The sequence below is a fragment of the Aspergillus udagawae genome (assembly GCF_001078395.1).
Source record: "Aspergillus udagawae IFM 46973 DNA, scaffold_4, whole genome shotgun sequence".
Classification (NCBI taxonomy): Eukaryota; Fungi; Ascomycota; class Eurotiomycetes; order Eurotiales; family Aspergillaceae; genus Aspergillus; species Aspergillus udagawae.
Window position 1 is genome coordinate 28,112 of NW_025091267.1, and position 25,706 is coordinate 53,817.

At 46.9% G+C, this 25,706-nt stretch overlaps 6 protein-coding genes across 6 annotated transcripts; 2 read left to right on the forward strand and 4 right to left on the reverse strand.

Annotated features, from left to right (window-relative positions):
* Nucleotides 1–905: 905 nt before the first annotated feature.
* On the reverse strand, nucleotides 906–4,984 carry Aud_005375 (histidine kinase osmosensor; the record flags this gene model as incomplete). The annotated part of the gene is made up of 2 exons (XM_043290304.1): nucleotides 906–4,619; nucleotides 4,757–4,984. 2 exons carry the CDS (start codon nucleotides 4,982–4,984, stop codon nucleotides 906–908), a joined length of 3,942 nt encoding a protein of 1,313 aa, XP_043146239.1.
* A 3,075-nt stretch (nucleotides 4,985–8,059) lies between these two features.
* Aud_005376 (GNAT family N-acetyltransferase) lies at nucleotides 8,060–8,656 on the reverse strand (the record flags this gene model as incomplete). The annotated part of the gene is made up of 1 exon (XM_043290305.1): nucleotides 8,060–8,656. The coding sequence occupies one exon, from the start codon at nucleotides 8,654–8,656 to the stop codon at nucleotides 8,060–8,062; it is 597 nt and encodes a 198-aa protein (XP_043146240.1).
* A 1,667-nt stretch (nucleotides 8,657–10,323) lies between these two features.
* On the reverse strand, nucleotides 10,324–11,181 carry Aud_005377 (uncharacterized protein; the record flags this gene model as incomplete). Its single annotated transcript, XM_043290306.1, has 1 exon — nucleotides 10,324–11,181. The coding sequence occupies one exon, from the start codon at nucleotides 11,179–11,181 to the stop codon at nucleotides 10,324–10,326; it is 858 nt and encodes a 285-aa protein (XP_043146241.1).
* Nucleotides 11,182–15,530: 4,349 nt separating this feature from the next.
* Aud_005378 (uncharacterized protein) lies at nucleotides 15,531–17,090 on the reverse strand (the record flags this gene model as incomplete). The annotated part of the gene is made up of 3 exons (XM_043290307.1): nucleotides 15,531–16,499; nucleotides 16,546–16,959; nucleotides 17,040–17,090. 3 exons carry the CDS (start codon nucleotides 17,088–17,090, stop codon nucleotides 15,531–15,533), a joined length of 1,434 nt encoding a protein of 477 aa, XP_043146242.1.
* A 183-nt stretch (nucleotides 17,091–17,273) lies between these two features.
* Nucleotides 17,274–18,315, forward strand: Aud_005379 (fungal specific transcription factor domain-containing protein; the record flags this gene model as incomplete). Its single annotated transcript, XM_043290308.1, has 2 exons — nucleotides 17,274–17,506; nucleotides 17,652–18,315. 2 exons carry the CDS (start codon nucleotides 17,274–17,276, stop codon nucleotides 18,313–18,315), a joined length of 897 nt encoding a protein of 298 aa, XP_043146243.1.
* A 3,905-nt stretch (nucleotides 18,316–22,220) lies between these two features.
* On the forward strand, nucleotides 22,221–24,377 carry Aud_005380 (uncharacterized protein; the record flags this gene model as incomplete). Its single annotated transcript, XM_043290309.1, has 1 exon — nucleotides 22,221–24,377. One exon carries the CDS (start codon nucleotides 22,221–22,223, stop codon nucleotides 24,375–24,377), a length of 2,157 nt encoding a protein of 718 aa, XP_043146244.1.
* Between the last annotated feature and the right edge of the window lie 1,329 nt (nucleotides 24,378–25,706).

A 25,706-nucleotide genomic window follows, 5' to 3' on the forward strand; every position in this document is an offset into this window, starting at 1 on the left:
CCTATAATGTAAATGTTCAGGCAGCCTCTAAATTCCATGTGAATTACTGTATTAAATAAGTCTTGATGCAACACATACTATCTGTATTATGGAAGACTCTCCTTGCCAGGTGACTAGTAACAAACTAGTACTATAAACATTATTAGTTAATATATGCCGGTGCGTCATCACTATAGCCTAGTTGTGCCCCAGGTGTAGTTGAACAAGGTTGACAGTCACATCTATATGCAAGACCTCTTTCTAAATGGCCCGCAGATGAAGATTCCACTGATTTCAAAGATAACCCAGGCTATTTCCATATCACCAGATATGTAATCATGGATCCACATAAGATGATCTAGGTTTATAAAGACTGCCAACATGTCTGGCTTTAGTCATTGGTTTTCTCTTCAGTTAACAAGAATAACATAACCAGGAAATCTTATAAAGAGACAAATACACTGACTACCTTAACAAAATGGATTCATTGCAACGCTGTCAGAAGAGCATGTCTAGTTGTCTACTGATGACATTAGGCGGACTTCAGACGCCATCTACCTCCTTAATAGCCACATTCTGTCTGCTCGTCTCAACATAACAAGGGCGATTCAGAGATGATGAATAATTAATATTCATAAATATATTAGAAATAACAATGGTGCGCTATTCTCTGCATCTCTACTTTTGTATAAAAACAAATTCCTGACTCTGTGAGTTAGGTCGCTTCGAATGGGAGGGAAAGAAATTTTCCAGGACAGCAACCAATGTCAGATTGTAGAGGGCTAACTAACTTGAGCTTCATGCTGACTTACAGGAACATAATTAGACTCTTCATGAAGCTAGAATCCTAACTAGGGACAGGTTTCAAAAGGTGCTAAATCACAACAGGCTTTTGTATCTAGAGCCTGGCTAAGTAAGTAATTAGTTCACCGATCATCGATCATCTCTTCATCTTTGTCTTCAGGCTCAGCGACACTACCACAGCCTATCGGGCTAGAAGTGGAGATTGCCCGGGTCTCCATGCCAGGACGTGGTGGGGAGGGTAACCCTTGTTGTTTCTGTGACCGCTGCTGCTGATTTTGATTATCGGGGATAGATGAGTGGATGAAATCCATTTCTCCACTGCTCGAGATACGAGATTCCTTGCTCTTCTCCAGCAGCGATCCACCAAGCGTTGCACACTTGAGTATGGTCTGCATCATCTGGTTCTGCTTAAGCGGTTTGGACAGGTACTCGTCCATTTGAGCCTGGATACACTTCTCGCGATCACCCAGCATGGCGTGTGCAGTGAGTGCAATAATTGGGGTTCGCTGGAGACCACTCTCTCGTTCATACTCTCGAATCTTGCCAGTAGCCTCGAAACCACCCATGACGGGCATTTGAACATCCATCAAGATCGCATCATAACGGCGCTTCTTGACAGCCTCCACGGCCTCTAGACCGTTACCAACGACGACGACGTTGTGGTTGTGCCTTTGGAGTATCTTCATGGCGAGTTGCTGGTTGACGTCATTGTCCTCAGCAAGAAGGATGTCAAACGAGCAGGAGTTGTCGGTGGTGATCGGCGTCGACCGACTCTCCAATGCAGGAAGCATACCATTGCCCATATCAATAGGCTGGCAAGGCGTTGTCACGTACGAGCTGATACCAAGGTCCAAAGCGGACTTCAAGCTGACACAGACCAAAGGACACACCAAAACAATAGGGATACACTTGAACTCGTCGAATGTTCGCAGTATGCGAACAGTGTCCACCGAGTCCACAATGATGACATCGTATGCATGACCAGACTCCTTTCCAGAGGGGTCTTGGATTTCAGGTGGCGGAACATGCTCTTCGTTGTGCACCACCAACGGCTCTAATTCGATCTGCTTGAGCATTTTTATGACATTAGTGGCTTGGACACCGTTCTGGCCCTTGTCGATGAATAGCACCCAGTGATTCCTGTATGGCAAGAGCTGGGAGGCAATAACGTTCAAGGACTGATCGGCGAGCTTCACGATGCAAGTGAAATAGAAGGTACTGCCGTGTCCGTACTCAGAGGTAACCCAAACATCACCACCCATGAGATTGACTAGGCGCTTGGAGATTGACAGACCGAGACCGGTACCACCAAACCTACGGGTGGTTGACCCATCAGCCTGTTGGAAGGTGTCGAAGATCAAGTCCAATTTGTCCTCCTTGATACCAATCCCGGTGTCGGAGACGGAAAACTCAAAGGCATACTCGTTGGTGGCGCATTGCTCACGATCAGATTTGTGGATCGTGAGCTTAACCTCACCGTGGTCAGTGAACTTGATGGCATTACCGACTAAGTTGAGAATAATCTGGCGCAGACGGAACGGATCGCCAATGACATAGTCGGGGACTGTGTTGTCGACCTGGTAAGTCAGGCTAAGGAATTTCTCATTCGCCTTCACAGCCAAAGTCTTGAGCGCATTGAATACGGTACCGCGCACGGTGAACGGAATGCTCTCAATGACCATCCGGTTGGCTTCAATCTTCGAAATATCGAGTATATCATCAATGATTGTGAGCAAACTGTTGGCTAGATTGTGCACCACATTCAGCATTTCCCGGGTATACGGCTTTAGGTCGTCGGTATCCAGCGTGAGCTGGGTCATACCAATGATACCGTTCATGGGAGTTCGGATCTCGTGGGACATGTTGGCCAGGAACTCAGATTTGGTGCGATTAGCAAGCTCAGCGGCCTCCTTGGCGGCAGTGTTTCGTCGAATACTGTCTCGCAGGTTGGAAACCATCTTATTGATCTTGCGCTTCAGTTCGTCCATTTCCCCTGAAGCGTTGACAGTGATGAGCTTGGTGAAATCACCATCCGTGGCGGCATCGGTAATTTCGCCAAATGCACGCACTTGGGATGTCAGGTTCTCAGCCATGGTGTTCACATCCTCTGTGATCTCCTTCCAGGTCCCTGCGATCCCTTCCACGTTGGCTTGACCGCCCATCTTTCCATCGACGCCGACATCGCGAGCGACCTTTTTCAGTTCAGTAGCAAACTTGGCCAAACGACCCACCATGTGATTTATAGTCACTTTGAGGGTCAGCATCTCTCCTTGCGCGTGCACCTCGATCTTCTTGCTAAGATCACCCTTAGCAATAGCCTGCGTCACGTCCGAGATACTTCGCACTTGCGACGTCAAATTTTGCGCCATGGTGTTGACGTTATCGGTGAGATCCTTCCATTTTCCTTCCACATTATCCACCTTAGCTTGACCTCCCAGGGTACCATCAGTACCGACCTCACGCGCGACTTTGCTAACTTCAAAAGCAAACGTGTTGAGACGGTCCACCATGCCATTGATGGTACTCTTTAGATCAAGCATCTCGCCCTGAACGTTGGCAGTGACCTTCTGGGTTAAATCGCCCTTGGCGACAGCCGTGGTGACGTCCGCAATCTCACGCACCTGAGTAGTTAGGTTGTTGGCCATGCGGTTGACGTTCTCTGTAAGGTCTTTCCATGTGCCTTCCACATCATTCACAGTAGCCTGGCCACCTAGTACACCATCAGTACCGACCTCCTTGGCGATCTTGGTGACTTCCTGAGCGAACTGGCGTAGTTGGTCCACCATGGAATTGATGATATTCTTCAGCTCAGCAATTTCTCCTCGGCAGTTAGCTTGCACCTTCTGCGTCAGGTCACCCTTGGCGACGGCTTTGGTGACAGTGGCGAGATCACGCACTTGCGTGGTTAGATTATTGGCCATGGCGTTGACATTGACCGTAAGTTCGTTCCACATGCCCTGGACACCTTCAATCTGAGCTTGACCTCCCAGTACACCTTCCGTACCGACATCGCGCGCGACTCGTGTGACTTCCGTAGCGAATGTCCCTAGTTGATCCACCATGGTATTGATCGTCTGTTGCAGTTCCAAAATTTCACCCTGAGCGCGACTTTCAATCTTCTGACTCAGATCACCGTGGGCGACAGCAGTTGTGACAACCGCAATTTCTCGCACCTGATCCGTCAGGTTCTTGGCCATGATATTGACGTTCTCCGTGAGCTCCTTCCAGATACCGTGAACACCAGTAATTTGAGCTTGACCGCCGAGTATACCCTCCGTTCCGACCTCGCGAGCGACTCGAGACACTTCGCTACCAAAGACTTGCAGTTGGTCCATCATGGTGTTGATCGTACGTTTGAACGTAACAATTTCCGGGTCCATCTCCAATGGGTGGATCTGGACCTTCATAGAGAGATCACCGTTGGCAACTTGCGTGATGATGCCGCCGATTTCTCGCAAAGCTTTTTGGAAGGCCTCATTGGCCTGCTGGTGCTTCCGGAGCTCCCGTTCGAGCAGAATGACATCCTCATTTTCGACCTTGCTGAGCGCACGGTGGGTGTGCTCCTCCTGCTTCTGCAACTCGTCGCGAACCTGCGCTATGATATCCTTCTGGAAGCTGATCTCCTCAGCTTGCTTTTGCACATGATTGCGGAGGATACTGATGTCCTCTTCGCGCACCACACGCGTTGCGCTGGTCTCATCCTCCTCGTCGGTGTCGGCTTCGTCAAGGTCTCCAACCGGGGCTGATGGTTGGGGTGGATGAGGGAATTTCTCAGGGCCCGACGGCGTCCGCTGTCGCCGATCGGGTTGATTCCGGTTTTGCTGCTGTGAAAGGCACTAAGAAGAGTCAGAACCTTGACCGAACAACAAGCGACCGAGCCCAAAGGTTCACAAAAAATCAGGTTCCTTCTCGTTGGATCCGATAAAAGACGGGGTGTCTGCTGGGGGTTGTCGGGGAGTTTGTGATGACTGACAGCTTGGAATTCCAGGTGGTGCACGCGGCGCATCAAGGCCTCCAACTCGGCTTCGAAGGCGACCTTTGCTGGGCTGGGTTCCCCGGGAAGTTTGGATGATTTGGCACCGTTGGTCGCGGGAAATTCGAAATCAAAGGTGGGGAAGACAGAACCCCTGGTGGGCTTGTCTCTAGCGAGAGACTGCAGCATTGCCGTCGCTGCCAAGAGAGTCTCGTCCGCACCAGCCATTGTGCCCTAGCACCCTGTTAGTCGATCATCCACGGTCGTGATGAGATGCAGAACTCGAAACTCCGAGTCCCCGCGCCGTCAGTCCGGTCGTCCCGGCAGGATACGACTCCAGGGTGAAATGTCTCTCCTGATACCTCGAGGCGTTCTGGGCCAGGATGGGAGCCATCTCCCAAGAAAAAAAAGTTCGTGACGGTCGAACGCCGGAGCGGAGTCAGGACAAGCACAACGTACTGGGACGGGTTCCTGACACGACAAATCCAGCAAGCCGGTTACAGCGACATGGGGTGATTCCACAGGAGTTCTTCGGGGACGGATGTGAGGTATGATCCAGGGACGTCCCGACTGACTCGGGAAATCGGGGATGTCGAAAAGGAGACCCTGGAAGAGAGAGTTCGGGGTATCCAAGGATGTTCAGGATGAAGGGGGAGGGGAGGACAGCCGGTAAGGCAGGTATGTAAGCGACGCGTTCTTTTGCGGGGGGGAAAAGGCCGAAAAATGAGATAAAGTAGTTATGAGAGGAAAAAGGCAGTTGGAGATAAGGCAAACTATGGTTCTCAGGGGTGGTAAAAGACAGGGTTCCAAAGTGGGGGAAGACGGAGCCGATCAAAATCAGAAGGGAGGAGAAGAAGATTTCAAAAGGGGCGGCGAGGCCAATGGCTGCTCAGATTTGGTTATTTTTTTGGGAGACAACGTGGAGAGAGATTCGGCGGAAAGCAGGGTAAGTTTGATAGGGAGATGGGCTCCCACAGCGCTGATATTCTGGTAACTGCCTGCTGGATGCTGGCGATGTCCCCTCCTCGTGACAAATTATCACTCACACTCTCGACTCAACTCGTGCAAAACAATCCAAACAAAGAAATCTTAGACAAGCACAAACCACTTTGACTCGCGTTCAGGAGCGTCCACCACGGCGAAAGCATTTTTAGTGGTCCTCTTAACAATTCAGCTCCACTTACCGATGATCTGGAGAAAGATAGGTGCCGCTCTGTACCAATCATCGGGCTATGTATAAGACATACAGTGACACCTCATAAGTTCGGACACCCTTCGCCCCACCGGCCCCATTATTACCTAATATTCTGCCGACCAAAACGTCACCTATTCATCTAACCTCAAGCTAGTATGGTTCATACTAACCCTGATTCTAATAATAGCTCCCATAGAATGCGGCATAGTCCATATAATTAGGGGACGACGCGCATTAAGGAGAAACTAGAGGTAAAAAAGCGTTTTTTAGGCGGTGAGTGCGGGGTAAAGGTGGGTTAACTAGGGGGTGTCCAAACTTGAGATGTGTGACTGTAAGATTGGTGTCTTTTGGAGCACCTATTTTGGTGGTATTGTTCTGTCACTCTGATAAGCACTACTCATGCATTTAGACCTGTATCTATAGATCTCCGTGTGTGATTCACATAATACAACCACCTTACACAGTACAAGAGTGTCCTTGATCCAGTGGGGACAGACCATGGAAAACAGCCTCTTTGTGGGCCGCAAGTAGCGAGCAGTTGACTTTTCACCAGGTGCCTGAGAAAGCTATCCAGTGACCGTGCCATCCCCACTCACACTGGTTTTGCACACATACTACAAGGTGCTAGTACTGGCATGTTACGACATTGGGTATTCCAAATTAGCCCTGTTTACCGTACAAAACAGTTGAGGTAGTATTCAGGAGCACTTYGACAAGCTGGGGAAACTGAAACCTCATTTATTCTTGAACATTGTTCCTCGTTGAATCATTTGCGTCGTTCGACTTCCTAGTTGGTCGTGTGAATTATATTATATCTACTGTCTCCGTATCTCCGCGAAAGCGACATAATGAGAGCGTCTAGGGTAGGAGCCTATCTCCCTATCGAACTTATCTTGCTTTCCGCTGAATATCTTATGCCTGTTGACTTGCTGTCTCTCTTACGTGCGGTTCCTGGGCTGGCACGGGTTCTAACTTTTCAGCATACCAAGCTTCAGGACGAAGGAGGGAGGACGATCTACATATACTTGCAAAGGAGGGAGAAGGCGAATTGATGAAGCCACTGCTCGCAAACTACAGTATCAGACCAGACTCGAAGGATAACTGTGGTCGGACGCCGTTATCCTATGCGGCTGAAGGATATGAAGCAGTGGTCAGGCTACTGCTGGACCGACAAGATGTCGAGGTGGACTCGAAGGATAATGATGGGTTAACTCTATTATCCTATGCAGCTCGAGGTGGATATGAAGCAGTGGTCAGGCTATTACTGGACTGACAAGATGTTGAGGCAGACTCAAAGAATAATAATGGGTTGACTGCGATATCCTGTGCGGCTGGAGGTGGATATGAAGGGGTGATCAGGCTACTGCTAGACCAACAAGATATTAAGGCAGACTCAAAGGATAATTTAGGTCAGACAGCATTATCCTTTGCAGCTGGAGGCAGACATAAAGCAGTGGTTAGGCTACTGCTGGACCGACAAGATGTTATGGCGGACTCAAAGGATAACTTAGGTCGGACACCATTGTTATATGCGGCCTAGCGCGGACATGAAGGGCCTCTGCAACAACTTCAGCACTCATTAGCTTATTTGTACGGAGATTTTGCTGGTGTGAAGCTTTAGAGGGCTTCTTTAGAGTCTTCTTAGCCTTCTGGAAGTCATTATGAAGCTATCAATCTGCCTCCTCTGCCAGGTGCTCCTCCTCCTTTTGTTATTTCTTCTGCTCTGCCTCTAAGCAGCATAATTCTTGTTAAGATGCTCGAATTCTCTTGCACTTTCAAGCAAGCGTTGTGTCTCTTCCTTTGCTTGCTGCCGGCGGACCTTTTCTTCCTCGATTTGAAGCTTTAGCGAGCTGTATAGCTTCATCCTTCTGCTTTTGAAGATCACGAGCTTGTTGGGCCTTCCACGGAGAATGAGGGGAATCGGGTGTCAGGTGATCACCTACTGTAGACATTTTAGTTTTGGGTAGTGCTGTCAACCATTTCATCCATCCACTCATATTGTATGATTGTTATATATGATAATAGCAGATTGCGCAAAATTTTTGTCAGGGCTGACACCATCTTATTTATCAAATATCACCTGTTTGCCAGATTCAGCGATCAGTATTTCAGGAGTCAGTAGCCTTCTTCGCCTCCCACTCATGCGCCAAAATGCCCATATAGATTAAATCCCACCACCTTCCACCTTTCCACACACACTGCCTCTTCCGTCCCTCTGATACAAACCCAAGCCTTTGGTACACCTTTTGTGCCCTCTCATTCCACTCAGAGACCGTCAGCTCAACGCGGTGCAGGCCCGCAGTTAGAAAAGACCAGTCCAGCATCCATGAGATAGCCTCAGACCCATACCCCTTGTCTTGGTACTGGCGCGCAATAGTGATCCCCAGCTCGTGTGAGCGATTATGTGTGAAGCCAGGGACTTGCTCTTTTAACCAGATCACACCAATTATCTCGGGCACCTTTTCGGAGCCCTCGTCCGGGATGATACATATCATGACTGACATGAACGCAGCAGCAAGCTGCTTTGCTTGCAACTCCTTCCGTTCCTTTGTGCTGAGCGGGCGTATGATGGCGGTAGTGGCCATAGATCCGACTACAGGGTCAGCGAAGAGAGCTTGGAAGAATGCATCATCTGCTGGGTCATTCTCTGGCGCACGATAAAGGAGACGCGCGGAGCGGTAGGGTTCCAATGGGAAGGGATCCATTGCGACCGTCTGGAGGAGCTGGTTGAAGGCTGTGGGGCAAGTATTGGAGACACGATATCTTGAAGGTCATTTAACAGAGCAAGGCGAGATCATATACAAGGGCAACTTTCTCATCAGTCAGGTCTTGAGCTCAGATCTCCGGGGAGCTAGTTCATCGGTGAGTCATCAATAAATACGAACAAGATCGCCAAGCCTATACGGAGTCAGGGCTTGAATTGAGACAACATTTACAGGCGTGGTTCCGTCTCACATGCAAAATTTACTCAATTCGTTACGCGTTGGTTGAGTAGAGTGCAGAACGTCAAATCATAAGACATCCATAGAGGCACCAAGGAACTAATCTGGCAAATTAATTAAGAACTAAAATCTTATCTATCCTAGTAATGAATCCAAAACTTCTGACCCCAACGGATAGTCAGTCGCTTTTGGTGGCTCCCTCTACTCTGGGTCTCATTGCTAAATCACATAAACACCTCTTTCTCTCACCCTCACTTTGCTCCTTTGAATCCCCAAACAAACAACCTGGTACTCCTATTGCGGCTTCCTATTGCGCTAATCATGGAGTTAGCTAGCATTTGAATAAATTCAACCGGCACAAGTGTGTTAGGGTAGAGACAGAAGGATACAATACTTACACAGTTTTGGTAGCCACATATCGCCAAACAGTTGAAGTTGGGATATATTTCTAAACTGTCTATGAGACCAGATATAACTGTTTTTAGTTAAGTAGCCGTCTCCATACCGCCACTTCTTGACGGCACATATGTATCATCTGATCCAGTATCTGACGAAATCAAGCAATATCGAGGCCAGGTTACAGGCCAGAACTATCCTTATGAATATAGTGTACATGAATTCATTTCTTACGTGCGAACTTTGGGTCTGGCGTTGGCCTATGGTCACAGGGGCTGAGAAAATAAGTTGTTGCCTAGCGGTATCGATAACATGCACTATGGAGTGGGGCTTGGAGTCACCTCGTATGATTCCCTGTGCATAAGTTTTGTCTTGTGGGATGATATATATTACTCTGTTATAGTATGGGCTAGGCTTCATGAAGGTGGGACATAAGAATAAGAGCAGATTAAGATGGTATGGCCATTTCCAGGCAATGTGGTGACCGGATGGGGGGTCGTGGCGGCCCCGCACCCTTGTCGCTGCGACTTCCGTTATTCTCTCCCTCTAACTTGCTATCGGGATTTCCATAATTTATAACGGCCTGGTTATATACATTCCCATATTGGTCGGACTTTAACACAACGGAGTGCTGCACCATGATTTTTCACTCGATGTTGACAGAGACACAACTAGATAGCCACTGGGATGAGAAGAATTGGACTTCCATTGGTGTTTATCTCATACAAATTACTAACTAATGATTACCGAACTTCTGCCAGTACTTCGGAATTTTGGCCGGCTGTCTTTTGAAATCACATTAATTATGGTCAAGTACTTCAATTGTCATGCTACGTAATAGAATAGCTTTGAGGCTACCTCTGCACTTGGAAGGCCCCCGGCCCATTGCCGGCAAGTTCCAGGTTAATGCGATCCAGTTCGACGTCGCCGTATTTTAATATCTTCCGCCCCAGAATATGCTTTTTCCCGGGCGTAGAGGGAATTCTTCGCAGTCATTCTAATCACACAACCCCAGTTATCCACTAATAGCTTTATTAAAACATGGGCCATGCCTCCAGGAAGTCTGCAAGCTTCTCCAAGCCATGACGAAACGTCTCGGGAGACATCACAAAACCCAAGCGAAGATAGCCCTGAAGGCAGCCCTGGCCATTCTCCTCAAAGCACAGGCTAGCGGGGCAGAATAGGATATTGTTGGCCTTCAAGAACTCTAGAGCAAACTCTTGATCATTTAGGGGCGATCCGTCCTTGTTGTGTAGCCTTATTAAAGTTGAAGTTGAAGCATGAGTAGGTGTCCAAGTGATCAGTTGATTCTTGGCAACAAATTCCCTGAGAAATCTAAGATTCGCCTTTGCCATATCTAAACTTCTTTGAAGCAAGCTTAGTCGGCATCTTGGTGAGAGTACTTCTGCGGCAATAATCTCGTCAACCAGGCCAACACTTATAGTAGTGTAGTTACGGATCTGAGTGAAACGACGTATGAAGTCATTAGAGAGAGTCGCAATCCAGCCAACTCTGATACCGGGAAGCCCATATGACTTGCTGCAAGAGCTTGTGACAATACATTTTTCATATCCACTTTCAAGGAAGGAGGCTGGCTCCTCCTCGTGATTTGACGAGAAGTGAAACATCGGTCTGAAAACCTCGTCAACCATTAGAATGATGCCATGGACTTCTGCCAATTCCAGGATAGAATGCTGCACTGCGATTGGTAGATATGTACCAGTTGGGTTGTTTGGGCTGCACAGGACGATCATTTTGGTATTTTCGCGAATAGCTTGGCGGAGACATTGCATGTTCGCGCTCCAACCATTACTGTCCTCGAGCTTCCAAAAAGTGACCTCAGCATCCAATGCTTGGCTGATCTTATAGAGTTGCTCGTATACTGGGTACATGCAGATAACGTGATCGCCAGGACATATCAGCGCAGAGAAAATAATGTGGTTGCCGGCCACGGCCCCACTAGTCGTTATTATATGTCCACTTGTGACTTGTGGATTTGTGTAAAGAGAAGCAATTGAATATCGCAGGTTTTCGCTTCCATTAGGCTCTCCGTAGGTTAGTGGAACAGAGCCTAGTGACAATGCTCTTCTAGTTGCCTCGGAATCAGTGGATAACGCAATTAGATCGTCAATCGACAGCGCAGGCGACGAAACCGTTGTTGACATGTCCAACGTGTCATGATTCTCATGAGTGTCGATCCACTATTTCGGCTCAGTAACTTGGGTATGCTAGACAATGGGTACGACTGCTTACTGTATTGAGCTCAAATTGTCTGATACTATTCATATTTTAGTTGGCAAACCCTTAAAGCAACGTGTTAAGGGTGTTTATGAAACTGAAATTTATAATTTCGTGCCTGGTTAACTACCAGTAAGGCCGTGGAAGTGACGCGAAAGTAGTACAAGAGAAAAGCGAAAGCATGTAATGACTCAGGCCTTGCTACTCCGTGCTTTAATTATATACTTTATCTGGTTCTGAAGTGGGAGAGGTGGTTTCAGAAGTTGCCAATCATACGTGCGGTCATTCTTTGCTGGGTCCACTCCAGTCAACTACTCTTCCCACAAATGCGCTGCGAAGGCGTAAGCAAAGATGGCTGCATGCATATACAGAAAGTTTGCCTGCACCACCCAATGTTCAGCCTTTCCCTTGCGAGCAGTCTTGGTACTGGTTGGGTTTCAGCTTGGCGGTGTAGGGCTTCATCTGTATATTCGCTCACAACATGGCAGAATTATCAGTTATACTGCACTCCAAGGCATTCATATTACTGTAACGGGCCCTGCGCCCCTTTACCTCAATTTAAAGAGGCTTCACGCTGGTATTATTTTGCTAAGTTGGTCAAATTATGCGCTAACCGGACATGGACAGAAGCCACGAATACGAGGGTTACATGCAACCCTTCCGAAGGGCGTGGTAAGTATGCTACCAGAAAAACCAGTTTTCAGGCATGAAAGTCTCCAATCAAATACTCTCCATTTTTAACCACCCTGTGGGCGTATGGGAGCTTGGAATTTGGAAATTATAGATAGAAGCCAAGTAACTAACCTCAATAAACTGGAGACTATGTCACTGTCAGAACTATGCTCTGTCTTTGCACAACATGCTATTCACAATCTGGCAATGGCAACTAACTTAGCCCAGTATGAACTCGTACTCCTCGGCGCCTCAGGACATACTGGAAAGCTTTGTGCCAAATACATTGCTGCTAAGCTACCACCTAACCTTCGTTGGGCAATAGCTGGAAGAGACGCCAACAAGTTGGTAATTTTATTTAAGTGCTTAAAAGCTCACGACCCAGCCTAAAAACCACTAGGTGAGCCTTGCCTTCTCTTTAGGAGGTCTAACGCCAACTCTAGTTATACAGGAGTTGAAGTGATCCAGCTTAACTCTAGCCAGCTTCATAGTCTAGCCAAGAGAACACATCTTCTGATCACTACCATTAGGCCATATATGCTATATGGCTCTCTAGTGGTTAAAGCATGTGCAGTAAATAGTACACACTATATAGATTGGTCAGTCCACTCTTAAGCTTCTAGCTTCTTCTAACAACTGTCAGCACGGGCGAGACACCTTAGGTGAGGCAGATGATTCATAGTTACCATGACATTGCGAAAGTAAACGGCGCAATGGTAAGTGCGTGAGATCTACTCTAATTTGCGTAGTCATAATATTATCTCTAACAAAGCTCTTAAAAAGATAATCACACATTACAGTATTAAGAGCGTCCCTGCCGATATCTTAACACTAGCTATGGTAAATTATTTCTAACAGAAGTTCTCCTCTCTGACATCTAAGGTTATCACTAGTATTCACTTAATTAATCATAAGTTAGCCTCTAGAACCATTACAACGCTGCTCATATTTACTGAAGTATATACACTTAACAAGCTTATTATATCTTTAAGCCCATACGCATTATCTTCTCATCTCAACATCTTAAACACAGTCTCTCAGTATGCAGCATTCTTCAAAGGACTCACCAGCATCCATCACATCCATAAACTCAGGGTCTTGACAGAATGCATTCAGGGCAGGATTAACACAGCTCTAGTGCATCACAGCCAGGAATTACTCACAGAGAGCCTGGCTAAATCATACAGCTCTTCTTTCTATTTCAAAGAGCTCATGTGATTTAAGGGCCCTTTGCTTACCTTACTCTTCTATTAGAGGTGGAAGATGTATATTCTACTTTTCTGCTTCCTGCCTTTTTGCTAGGTTATAAGATACATATATTATAAGGTGCCTCCTAAGCATGGTGCGCCCTCAGCAAAGATGGAATACACAAATTACCTTGGCATCGCCACCACTGACACGGCAGAGCATTAGAAAGTGTTTGCTGTGTTCAAATGGAGCAGAAGCCCGTACCTATTAACAGCATTAGCTCTTGCTGAGGCTGCGATGGTTCTGCTAAGGGGTAACAGTGACCGTTTAAGCAAGCCCAGAGGTGGCATCTTAACACCTGCCTGTCTAGGGCAGGAATACATCCACCGACTTAGCAATGCCGGGGTGAAAATTAAGGTTAATAGCCTCTAAGAGGTGTGTTCTTTTGTGTTATAGATATTTGCATATTATGACTGGAAGTGTAATTCTTCAAGATTTACCAACTAAGGACAGTACAAAAACAACAATCTGCATAACTAACAAAAACAAGATAGTTTTTATCTCCGGAAAACAGTCTTGTAGACTGATGCGAGCCGAAAGAGGACAGGGCAAATTCTATGTTTGAAATGTTCATCTGCGATATGTTCCACAAAGATGGGTACACTGTTCTATACATAACACGTTGAGACTGCTGGTTTTGGGTACCAAGTACAACTACCAGGTGTGTCAGCGGGCGTACATAGGTTACACCACTAGGTATCTTTACAATACAGCTATCGAGCGGAGACATTTATACTATAGACAACGGATGGGATTATTATATACTAATATGGCGAATAATTTTTTGAACCATACCTTGCTACAGGCTACTTATCTACAATGGATGTTTTCAATATGGGTAGGAAGCGGTGTTATCGTGACTGAGTTGATTAGACAGTAGATTGTTCAAGGTGGGACAAATGTGCAGTCTTTAGACTGAAGAAGACAATGGATGGTCAGTCCATTAAAATCAGCTTGTCTGCAAATAGTAAATGTTGCATCATATGTTAAGGAGCCTTCATCACAGTCAGTAAAGGATCTTAGTGTCTGATGATAAAATACTTTTTGAGGCCAGGACTTCACACTAAGGTCTCTTCATCATCTAATATGAGGCTTCACGGCCAGCATGTATCACGATATGTAAATCTGGATACGGCAGAGCTCAATCATCATCCATCATGATCCAGATTCGGCTCTCTTGTCATTGATATGTATTGACATTGAGTATACAGTAGTAAGTATTACTCCATTAATGGTTCAGTATAGTGAGAATTTACGTTATCTATAATAAGAAGAGACTTTGGCTCTGGCCATTGACTATAAGGGTAGAGAAGCTGATCGACAACAACCTCGAACATACTGGCATCAGTCGATTCTTAAAAGATTTGTGACAACAAAATGCCATTCTAGTAATATGCTGGGAGAATCTATCCGTAATATCACTGACCCCGCCTGAATCAGGAAACCTAGACAGGTGTCAGACTGTGGGGAGACCAGTCTGTCCTCCTAAAATTAGCCCATTTATAACAGCCTAATCCATCTATAAAGACTTGGTATTACGAGCAAAAATCTTATAGTTAATACAAATAGTAATCTCGTAGATCCGCGTTTCTTTTCTGTGCTATTAATTAGGCTACTTTTGTAGTCTAACCATGCGATTGGAGGGCCCAGCTGATGCTATACGTGGATATGAAAACGTCGAATTCATCATACAAAAACTCTGCCATCTCATCGAGGTATAGATCTAGATTGTCTAGCAAGTGGTCGCATAGCGCTTCGAGCATAATGAGCGTGATCACACGAGGACGGGATATCAGGGAATATATTGTGATCACAGTGGAAGAGCACCGTAACTCGAAACACGTCGCAACTAAAACTCCCTCTCGAGTCGAAAACTGCTATATATCAGACTTCGCTCCTGCCCTGCTTACTGACTATGCGACTCTTTATTGACTCGGTCTGGACGATGCAAGTGGACCTTAGAGAATACACCCCACCAACGCCACTCTCGGACGAAGCCATACTAAATCCATACCTGTCCCAATCCTAGTGCATCGGTTGTCTGTCACTCCTGTACGACCGGAGATATCCCAGCCCATAACGTTCACAATGCCAAACTGTCAATATCCCCTGCCCAGCTTGATGTATGTAGAACAGTCAATCTCCACCCCTTCTGCTTTGTCGCCTCAATCAGCAACGTAAGGTTCTTGCCTGCATCTGCCGAACTGGTAGCAGCCACAACTAACGTTGTCCCCACACACTGCGCAAACGGGAATCTCTTGTTTATCGTATGATCAACATAACTCTGCCACGCGCGCTGGGACAACGGAAAGTCGAACGGGTGGACATTCCAGCGATACAGGTACCCTTCGCTGGTGCAGAAGGTAGGATCACCCCACGCACTAGGGAGCACTGCAGGAATTGGCCACGCGCAGTAGTGAACGTTCACCCTTCCTTTGGCAAAAACCCCGTCTGGGTGGGCTGCCTGAAACGCGTGAGTGAATCGGCTTAGTGAGTCGGGTGCTGGAGAAGTGCCCAGCGGCCCCAGTGCAAGTGCATTTTCGTCAATTGGACCGAAGTCATAGTGGAAGTAGAGGTCTTCCAGGCCGTCTGTGCCGTGCAAAAGAGTTGGTCTACAGTAGGTCTTGTGTGGTTCTTTGAGTTGGCTGATTACTCCGCTGGCTTCCATTTGATCCAGGATCTTGCATATCAGCCGGCGGTCTCGGAGTGAGGGTTTGATATTTAGCGAACAGCGGATTAGGTCTGGCTGTTTCTGCTGCACGTCCCATGCTCGGAGTCGGGTTCCCTCATAGTGAATGTTGCCAACGTGTCTGTCTTCGATGGATGCACCATCCAACGAGCAGGCATCCATCCACTGTCTTAGTTCGTCTTCGGGTATTGTTTTGCGAATGGCGCTTCTCATGATCTCTTCTTCGGTCGGGTCATTGGTAAGCATCATTAAGGCATCGCTAACAAGGCTGTATAGGCTAAATATGCGCCCTGGATGTCTGTCTATGATCAAGATCTCGGCGTAGTCCTTAACGGTTGCGTTCTTGGTAGGATTGCACGAATCCTACATCATTGCGGATGTTTTCAAATGACCATTTGACGCTCCACACAGTCTCTTCCAGACGGGCATGTGTGTCCGCCGACCGGCTGCGATTGATCCAAAGATTGTCGCCTAGCACGTCTGTTTGGTGAGTGACTTTTGGAGATTTGAATCTATCTCCACCGGTCCCGTAGACTACCACAATGTAATGAGCAACGTGTTTGAGGAGGTCTTGAACGAACATTGCTGTCATGACGTCATGTTTGCTCATTCGCCCGACGAGGTAGCAACGGTTCTGGGTCGCGGTGATAACCCCGTCCCTCTCGGCGAGAGGGATAAGAGGGTCCTGGTAACCCTCAGTGACCGATATAAACCCAAGAAAAACAGACAAGGCTTGCTTTTTGCATTCGCCTCCATACCACTGTGGGTAGTATCTCTTCAGTGCGATGAGCCTCTTGATGAGACGAGACACGATGCACAGTTCCTATAGCGGGTCGGTTGAGTTGCCAGCATTCGTCTTTGCCCCATCTGCCGCAGTCGCTGCTGCATGTGCAAGCTTCATACCTTGATGCGGACATATTGTCCGCCTGGAATCCGCCGGCGTAGAGTATCCATGAGCCGGTTCCAGAGGAGATCGCGAAATTGCTGGGGAGCCGGTCYGATATYGACCTTATCAAGGCTCGCTATTTTCAATCCGTTCATGTATGGATGCCGATAATTAGTAAAATCCGATTGGACCGGCTCGCAGACTGCTCCCTCGGCATAATCAGAGCGGATATCGCTCTGCTATATCTCTGTATGAAACTTGTCCAGGAGGTGCCGCCGCCGCAACAGGAAGGGCAGTCAGAGCTCTATATTGTCGCTACGCAATTCCTGAATGATCTGCATATGAAGGGACCTCTCACCCTACAGATTATTCAAGCCGGTCTGCTGCTCTCCATCTATGAACTAGGCCATGCGATATTCCCCTCAGCCTTAATGACAATCGGTCACTGCGCGAGGGGCGGCATTGCTATGGGCTTGCACAACAGGTTAGCCCCCCAGCTAGCCGGTAAGCCCCGGAGCTGGGCGGATTGGGATCCCTGACTCCAAGACCCCGACGGTGTTCCTACCTTCTATCACGAGCACCTACGCTCCCTTATTTGAATGCGATTACAACCTGCACAAGTCAAACAGTACATACTTCACTGATTTGGATGCAAGCCGATCATATCTTCTCTCCGCCCTCTGTTATGACGGGTTGGTAACGGTTGACCGCGAACTAGCCGCCGAGGGAAAGAAGGGCATGCTGGCTGCTATTATCGGGTCAGTCACCACTAGCTTCAAGAGAGAGATGTGGTCCAGGATTCTTACGTGGGATCGAAAATGGCTCTATATTGTGACCCATTTCGTCCAGAAAGGTTCAGCGAAACCGGCAGGCTATCTAGCCGCCAAATCCACGCGCCTTGACTCGAAGAGCTCGATCGGAGAATCCAAATGCAGCTCTAGCCAGCCGGTTATTTTTGCTACGTCAATTTCCAAATATGTGTTCAAGAAAGGGAGATTCGCCATCCCTCCGGAACGACTTTTGAGGGCCTCCGGCCTTCTGAGACAGGATCAGAAGGGAGAAGAAAAAGGCGTGGCTCGGCCTACCGATTTTCAGGAGCACACAAGTGACTCGGGTGTTCCTGATGATATTGAGTCGGAACGCCTCAAGGGTATGATATACGCTGAATCCTGGAACCAACTGGACTCCCTCCACGATGAACTACTCAAGAAAGATGAGTCAATCAACGGCGTGCTAGCTATAAATCATGTTGGAGATATCACGCTCCCATGGAAACGATTTCCAACTGCCTAGGAGTACGGGACTTAGAGAAGTTATGATCCCCAATGTCCGCAAAATATGCGGATGCAGCCCGCTTTGTGTATGGCATGACCAGGATAAGGTCTTGACGGGGATTTCATGAAACTTTATTGTCTTAGTATGTCGAATAAAGAAATACAATCCATAAACTAATACTCCGTACCGTTTGGCAGCGACCAAGAAGAATGAACGGCAATAGAGTGTTACGGTCAGGCTCGCCACTCAAAGCTGTAACTGAGGAGTGATTGGTGCGGTATTCACGCTTGTGGGGTTCAGCCTGGTACCGTATCCCACATCATTTAAGGTGGCGATCATAGCTGCTCCCTGTAGAATACTCTGGTGGTTAAGTATTTACTTCCCAGGTGAGCACAACGCTTTTTCTTCGGCACAATCTTTTGCATAGCAACACCCTTCTGTTCAGGCAATGTCTTGCACGCAATCTGCTTTAGTCGCATTTTTTTATTTGCTGGGCATCCACCGGTGCTCTTTCTAGCAGTAGCTCCGGTTCTATTTCGACGTTCAGGTTTCTGATATGAAGTGATAAATGAAGTATACTAGATAAAGGGAACACAAAGGAAACACAAAGGGAACACAAAGGGAATGGTAATAGTAATAGAGTGGTATGATGGTAATGCGCGATGAAGTCAGAGGAGTCTACCAGCATTGTACAGAGAGGAATTCTCCTGGTACTGGTATAGAACAAAGAAAATCCTAATTCAGTAAAGCTGAGGCTAAAGTATAACATTCCCTGAAAGTATATATAAGATACACATCAACACTAACACTGGAAGTACTTAGTCACCTCACGTTTACTTCACTTGAAGAACCTATATCTCACTTCTTTCACTTCCCACTAAATCCACTTAATGGGATCATACCCCACCCCTTTTACCTCTCTGCTTAGCTGTGATTTGTTGTTATAAATGTTTTAACGTATACTGAGATAGACCATCATCCAACCCTTCACAATTTACCATCAATGGTAGCTAACATGGAAGGTTGAGAAACGGAAGAAATAGAAGAAGAGATGGATCAAGGAATAAAGCTAGAATAGCTCTTGGATGTTGTTGCAGCATCATGACCTGATTGGTCTTTCAATAGTTCCACATAGCAGCAGTGAGCTTTAGGATGTAATGTTTTCCGAATCAATGACTGCATAATATTAGTAAAATAGTACTACTACAGGTCAGTGGGAACTTTACCACTTAGTTTCAAGCTCTGGCAATTGTCCTGCAGAATTTCCTTTGTAAATATCCTTGCCTTGGTTTCCAGAGGTTCACTGAACGACTCTGGGGGGCATATTTCTTCAGAGACAGCGGTCTTGGCTTTACTGCGTGCCAAGAAACCACGCTTTTGCCCTCGCATATCGAGATGGACTTTGAATGGAAGCTTTGTAGAATCTCGAAGGAACACAATGGTCCCTAATCTGAATTCGCGGCTCCAGTCATTCTGTGTAAGAGAGTTGGCTCTCCATGTCCATTTTCCCGCTGAGCGTCTGTTTTCCCCAGGTACCACAGCTTTATGTCCTTGGAATATCCAGAAATCTTGCGGTGGTTTTGTATCCCACTCAGCACTTATTAGACTCAGACCGGCTTCGTGGAATGTGACTTTTGGATCTAGCTTCACGTTTCTTGTAGTCCTGCCTGTAACTAATGGTCCCATTAGCCCAGTTGGCTCAAGCTGCGTAACGCAGTCAATGGAGTCCCCTTGGAAGCCCAAGAACACTGAAGCACTTTTGATGGTCGGACCCTGTGGATCTCGAATGAAGTTTGCGTCGAAGTACAACATGACAGCTTGCCTATCCTCCAAAACACCCCACTTGATTTTTCTGGAGGTGATGGTACAGTCAATTTGTGTTCCGTACTTCCATTCTAACGAGCCAATATATTCTTCAGCCTGTTGTAGGCGCTCTTTAAGTTTTACTGGGTATCTCGTGCCTTCGATATTAGGGTACCCCATGTGGAATCAGGAAAAGAGACAACAGGGATAATGATCTTTGCAGGACGTTAAAGGGCAGCCTAATCTGTCATAATATACCACCCTGAATTCATCAAAATATCCATATTGCCTCACAATATACATCAAATCGGATGCAGTATTAATTCCCGTTGCCACCCGTTACTCAAAAATGTACTCACTATGACATAGGTCCAAGATACTAGAACGGACTATTTCAATTGCAACAAGAAAATCAGCTGATAGAAATAACTTAAACAATTACTAGAGATCATTATGATGTAACTGCGAAAGTGAAATTATTCGCCCATAACAGATGTTCACTGGAAGAGGGTATAGTAACTGATCATGAATATCCACCAGCAAGCTTTTCGGTTGATCAGGAAGGATGTTCATTACTACATCGTACTGGTTTAATATGTTGAATATTTGAAACTGTCTTATAACCCCCAGCTATTTTAATTGAGATTTTCCAATCCACAAGTCCACGGTCCTGACTTTCATTGTCTCAATTAATGCAATGGAATCGCGAGAGGTTATAAGTGACTCAGAGACATACAGTGATGATGCAGGGAGCGCAGGGGACAGGGTAGTCATTGATGACGCCCTGAATTTACAAAGGCTTTTTTATTTTAATCGGCTCGGTTTATTCAACAAAGGCACTGAATTATTTGAGAACCATCTTTCCGAATTTTCCGATGAGTTTGTTGTCGCAGTTGAATGGGCCGACTTTCTTTATGAGCAAGGGCTATATGGCAAGCTCGGGAGCTTCCTCAGTCAATGCTTAAAGGAAAGCAAGTATGAAGACGATGAAAACCAAGTGCTTAGTCTCCTGATGATGCTCACAAGGGTTAAAACCCATGGTTCATTGCTACAAGCCATTGAGCTTGCAAGGGACAGAATCAGGTCACTAGAAGGATCTAGCACTATTTATAAGAGTCCTTCAGACGTTGAGGTAAGGTCTCTGCAGAGCCTGTTTTCTGTTCTAACATGGACAGATCCACAAAGTTACTCTGTATTTACGGATTGCTGTAATTGCAGATAACACTTCTACTTTCCTCTCAGCAGACGATAAGAACCTTCCATGGCTGAAAGAAACGGAAGAATGGGCCTCATTCATTCGGTTCAGCAACCTCCTCTGTGATATCAAGCGGTTTTGGGAGTCCAGTGAGGTCCTGGCAGCTTTATTCGATGTCCTTAGGTTCGGGGCAGCTAACGAATGCTTCAACAACTTCAACAAAATGATGATTGAATATATCGGAAGACAGAGCAGAGAAGGGAGGGAGCCCTCTAAGAATTGCCAACTAGCTATTCTGTCTATAAGACAGGCGTACTGTGACAAGTTGATATCTCAGCTCGAAATGAACCCTCCGGGCCAGGAAGAGAGGAGAGAAACCCTCTGTGAACGTGCCAGATCATTGATTGACCAAATGCAAACGGATACCTTAAGGATCAAGCAATGGATGCCAGATACCTCTATGGTGAAGCTGAACTTATTACGCAGTCGGGTATTGAGCAGTGTGGAAAGCAGGGCGCTCCTAGAATCTACACTTGAAGAGGCAAAAGGATTGTCAAACTACACAGCAGTTGGGGCTTGCTTATGGCATTTACTTAAAATAGCACAGGGATGGGACGATTTGCCTAATCGCAATACTGTGGAGGAACTTATACATATTCTTCAACACGTTATGCAGGATCGCCAACGGTTTTTAGATTTACTAGCATATCTCCCACTCTTTGGCAAACCCCAAGAGGATTGGGTCGATCGGCATCACCGGCTCTTTTTACGGAAATGTCTGGATTATTACCAAATTTTTGATAGCATGCTCCTCGCTGCTCCCAAGGACACAACGTTTGACATTCCTCTAACCAGGTATAAAGGGGAGCTGCTAAGAATGATGTTACAAAAATACTTTCATAACTACAGTGGAAGTCATGTGGCTATGCAAGAGGCAAACATTATCAGTCGACATGTTCCAGAGTCTGTTCTGGAAATAACGCTTCCTTCATGGTGGGCAACACCCGAATCTGAGGGAATAAAGCTTCCTTGGGCGTCAAGCTCCAAACCTACAGAGCCCCATCCCGTTGAGCCTGCCAGAAGATCATACTCTAAAGTGGCTTTCGATCTCCTCGAGCGCCGCAAAGAGAAATTTGTTCTCTGGATACCTGCTACACCAGTTTCAAACCGCCCTTCACTGGTACTTGGCATTTTCGATCGCGGTCCTCCGGCTACTATTGATGAATTTTTCACCGGGCTGCTACGCAGATCAGACCAACCAGATCTCTGGGAACTCGATCCAAATGACATATACCCGCCATTGAAGAATGGCACAGTCTATCACTACTGGTTTGAGATCCAAGATTCATCACCAGAGCATCTGGGTACATTCCGAGTAACCGATCCAATTGCATATACGGTTGACTACAGAGCCACGAAAATGCAGGCTGAGCACGTCCAGCCAGCTTCCGTGATCAAGTTCCGTGATGGCAAGCTATGGCCCTGCGACATTGATGGAAATGAGCCAAGCCAGGTGACACCTCCACGACAAGATGCCATACCAGACAACAATCACTTGGTGATCTACGAGCTCCCGGCTTCGTGGGCGAAATATAAACAGGCTGGGGATGTGCAGGTTGATGTTGGCACCTTCACAGATGTTCTCGCTCTATTCGACTTAAAGACTGCTGGTGATCGGTTCCGGGATACTTCGCCTGTTTCCAATGAAGCTATTGTCGCTGATCTGGGTGTTAACGCGCTGGAGCTGCTCCCTGTTGCGGACGCAAAACCAATGGGTGAATGGGGATATGCTACAGCTCATTACTACGCCCCCGACTTTGATCTAGGAACTTCAACGGATTTAGTAGAGTTGGTGGAAAACATTCACTTAAGGGGCGTCCGATTCCTCACAGATGTTGTGATGGCTTTTGGGCACGATCCGTATATCTACACAGCTTTCGAACAGTTTCACCTTATCCCAGAGGAGGAAAGAGAAAATCGGGATAGCTACCAACCTCATTCCAATGTACTGCGAGAGGCATGGGGTGGCCGACTGTGGCGCTACATCAAAGACACCACTACTTACGATCCAAAATCAGGCATACCCGGAAATGTCCATCCTTCTTGGGCCTTTCATCATGGACACCTCCACCGATGGATGTCGGACTTTGGTATAGGCGGTCTCAGGCTCGACAGCGTGAACAACATCGCTAATTTTGATTTCATCAAATCATATACTGATGAGGCATGGTCTCTCTACAAATCAAGATACGAAACGCCTGCCCCCTCTAAATTCCTTGTCATCGGCGAAGAACTCAACGTTCCCATCGACATGGTCACTAGCGGCACCCTCAATGCACTCTGGAACGAGCCGTTCCAAGGACGTCTCCGCGCAGCTATCCTCGGACAATCCACAGATGGTGACAACTTTGAATGGACGGTCCGTAAAATGATTAACTGCACGCTCGACCAGTCTCACCCCTTCACAGACGGCGCACAAGCAATAAACTACATCACCTCCCACGACACGGAAGGATTCAGGAAAGAGCGCCTTTTTAACTTTCTTTCCGCCAACAGCGTCTATGATATTGAGCGACGAAGTAAACTCGCATTTACTTGTCTCTTAACGGCCGTCGGTATTCCGATGATTTTCGCGGGTGAGGAATTTTGTGATCAAATGGATCGTCCAGTAGGGCTGAAACAAGTTGACCCAGTGAATTATGAGCGAAAGGCACAGGACTGGAGGGCGAGGGTCTTTAATTACGTTGCGACCCTTGTGAGGCTGAGAGAGGAGTGCCCCGCTCTAGGCTTTAATGATACGCAGTTCATCCATGTGGATGGGAACTGTGAGTGCAAGATCATATCGTGGAAGAGGGGAGCACAGGGCCAGGCGCCTGTGGTTGTGGTGGCCAATTTCACCGATCAGGATACGCCTGGTAATGAGTATTTCATAGAGAATTGGCCCGAGCGGGACAGGGAGGGCTGGAGGGAAGTTACTCAGGGGAGGGACGTGCCGAGAGATTGGGTAGGGCGGGAACCGTTGCTGCATTGGGAAGCTAAGGTTTATACCTATCAGGAAAGGAATCCAGGTCATCATGATTAGGTCAGGAAGATGAAGGGGAAATTGCAAATTGAGCAAAAAAATTGTGTGCTCCAAAAGGGTGATAAACGCACATTCGATACTAATATCAATCTTTTCGTTTCTACTTCCGCAGGACCAATAGAACTGTTGCGTAGCCTCTGTTCGACTTGAAAATATTCACAGGCGAGTGGGGCCCTTCTTTGCTAGTATCGGATCCCGCTCTGTTATATTACCTAGAGTATATTGCACCGTGCTCTGATATTGGTCAATTGCAAACTTGCGAGCTGCCGTTAATTGAATGGATCTCTCTCACGCGTTGTTCAAGGTTCGGCTAACAAGCCGATCTCCGTTGCTGTTGTACACGTTAGAGAGGAGTATGGAGACACTGATCCAACTTCTGCGAGAATTATCCTCGGTCTGGGCTGTTGCTACGCCTGTGGTGGAGCTTTTGCGAACTGCTACGTCAAAGGATCGATTCTCTGAGGTCATGAAAATAGCTCGTTCCAGGCTTCAACAGCAAGCAAGTAGTGGTCAGATTCTCGCGGCAGAACAGCCGAGGCATACCCCGATTAGGAGGACAATGCCAAAACATATCTTTCTTCCCCGCAGTCGCATCGTTGTACGTTCTATGGTCTCTGGTGTCCTGCATCATACGGTAAATGAGGAAATGAAAGCGAATACAGCTGAAGATACGGCACAGGTGACTGAACCAGATAGCAGTCGTCGTACAGAAGCTGTACAAGTTACCCAATCTGGCCTTGAGTGTGATCCAGGGGATATTTTACAGATTCTTCATCAATATGTTAGACTTGGGCAGCCTCTGGAGAACAGAACTGACTCTTAGCGTTATAGCTGTCCTTCCACCGATTGATCATGCTGGATATTTTCCACAGCCAGGTGTTTCATGTCAAGGTAGATCATGCATACTAGATATAGCCAACTTGCACCAGACATAACTATCCTCATTGTTAGATCTTGGGCTCTCTGGGACGGGAGCGTTCCCGTTTGGTTGAATCAGTGTCTGGCTGGTCATTGTTGCAATGACTTGTTAAATAATTTTCCTCCTCGATTGAGTTCAATGCATGGATTGCCCTCCGGTTGGACCTTATTTTGCTTTCACGGTAGGCTGGGGTATTTGTAACTCCCAATAATTCCTGATCCTTGATAAACTTAAATATCTCATTGACATCCCCGATTTTGTCAACCAGCCGCGCTTAATAGCCTCGCGGGCATACAAAGGCTTTCTGTTAGCGAGCCGGGATGAACCTACCGTAGAGCACGGTAAGATGGCTTTTATTAAGTTTAGTCGAGGAGCAAGATTCACAGCAGATGGCTCTCGACATATGCACA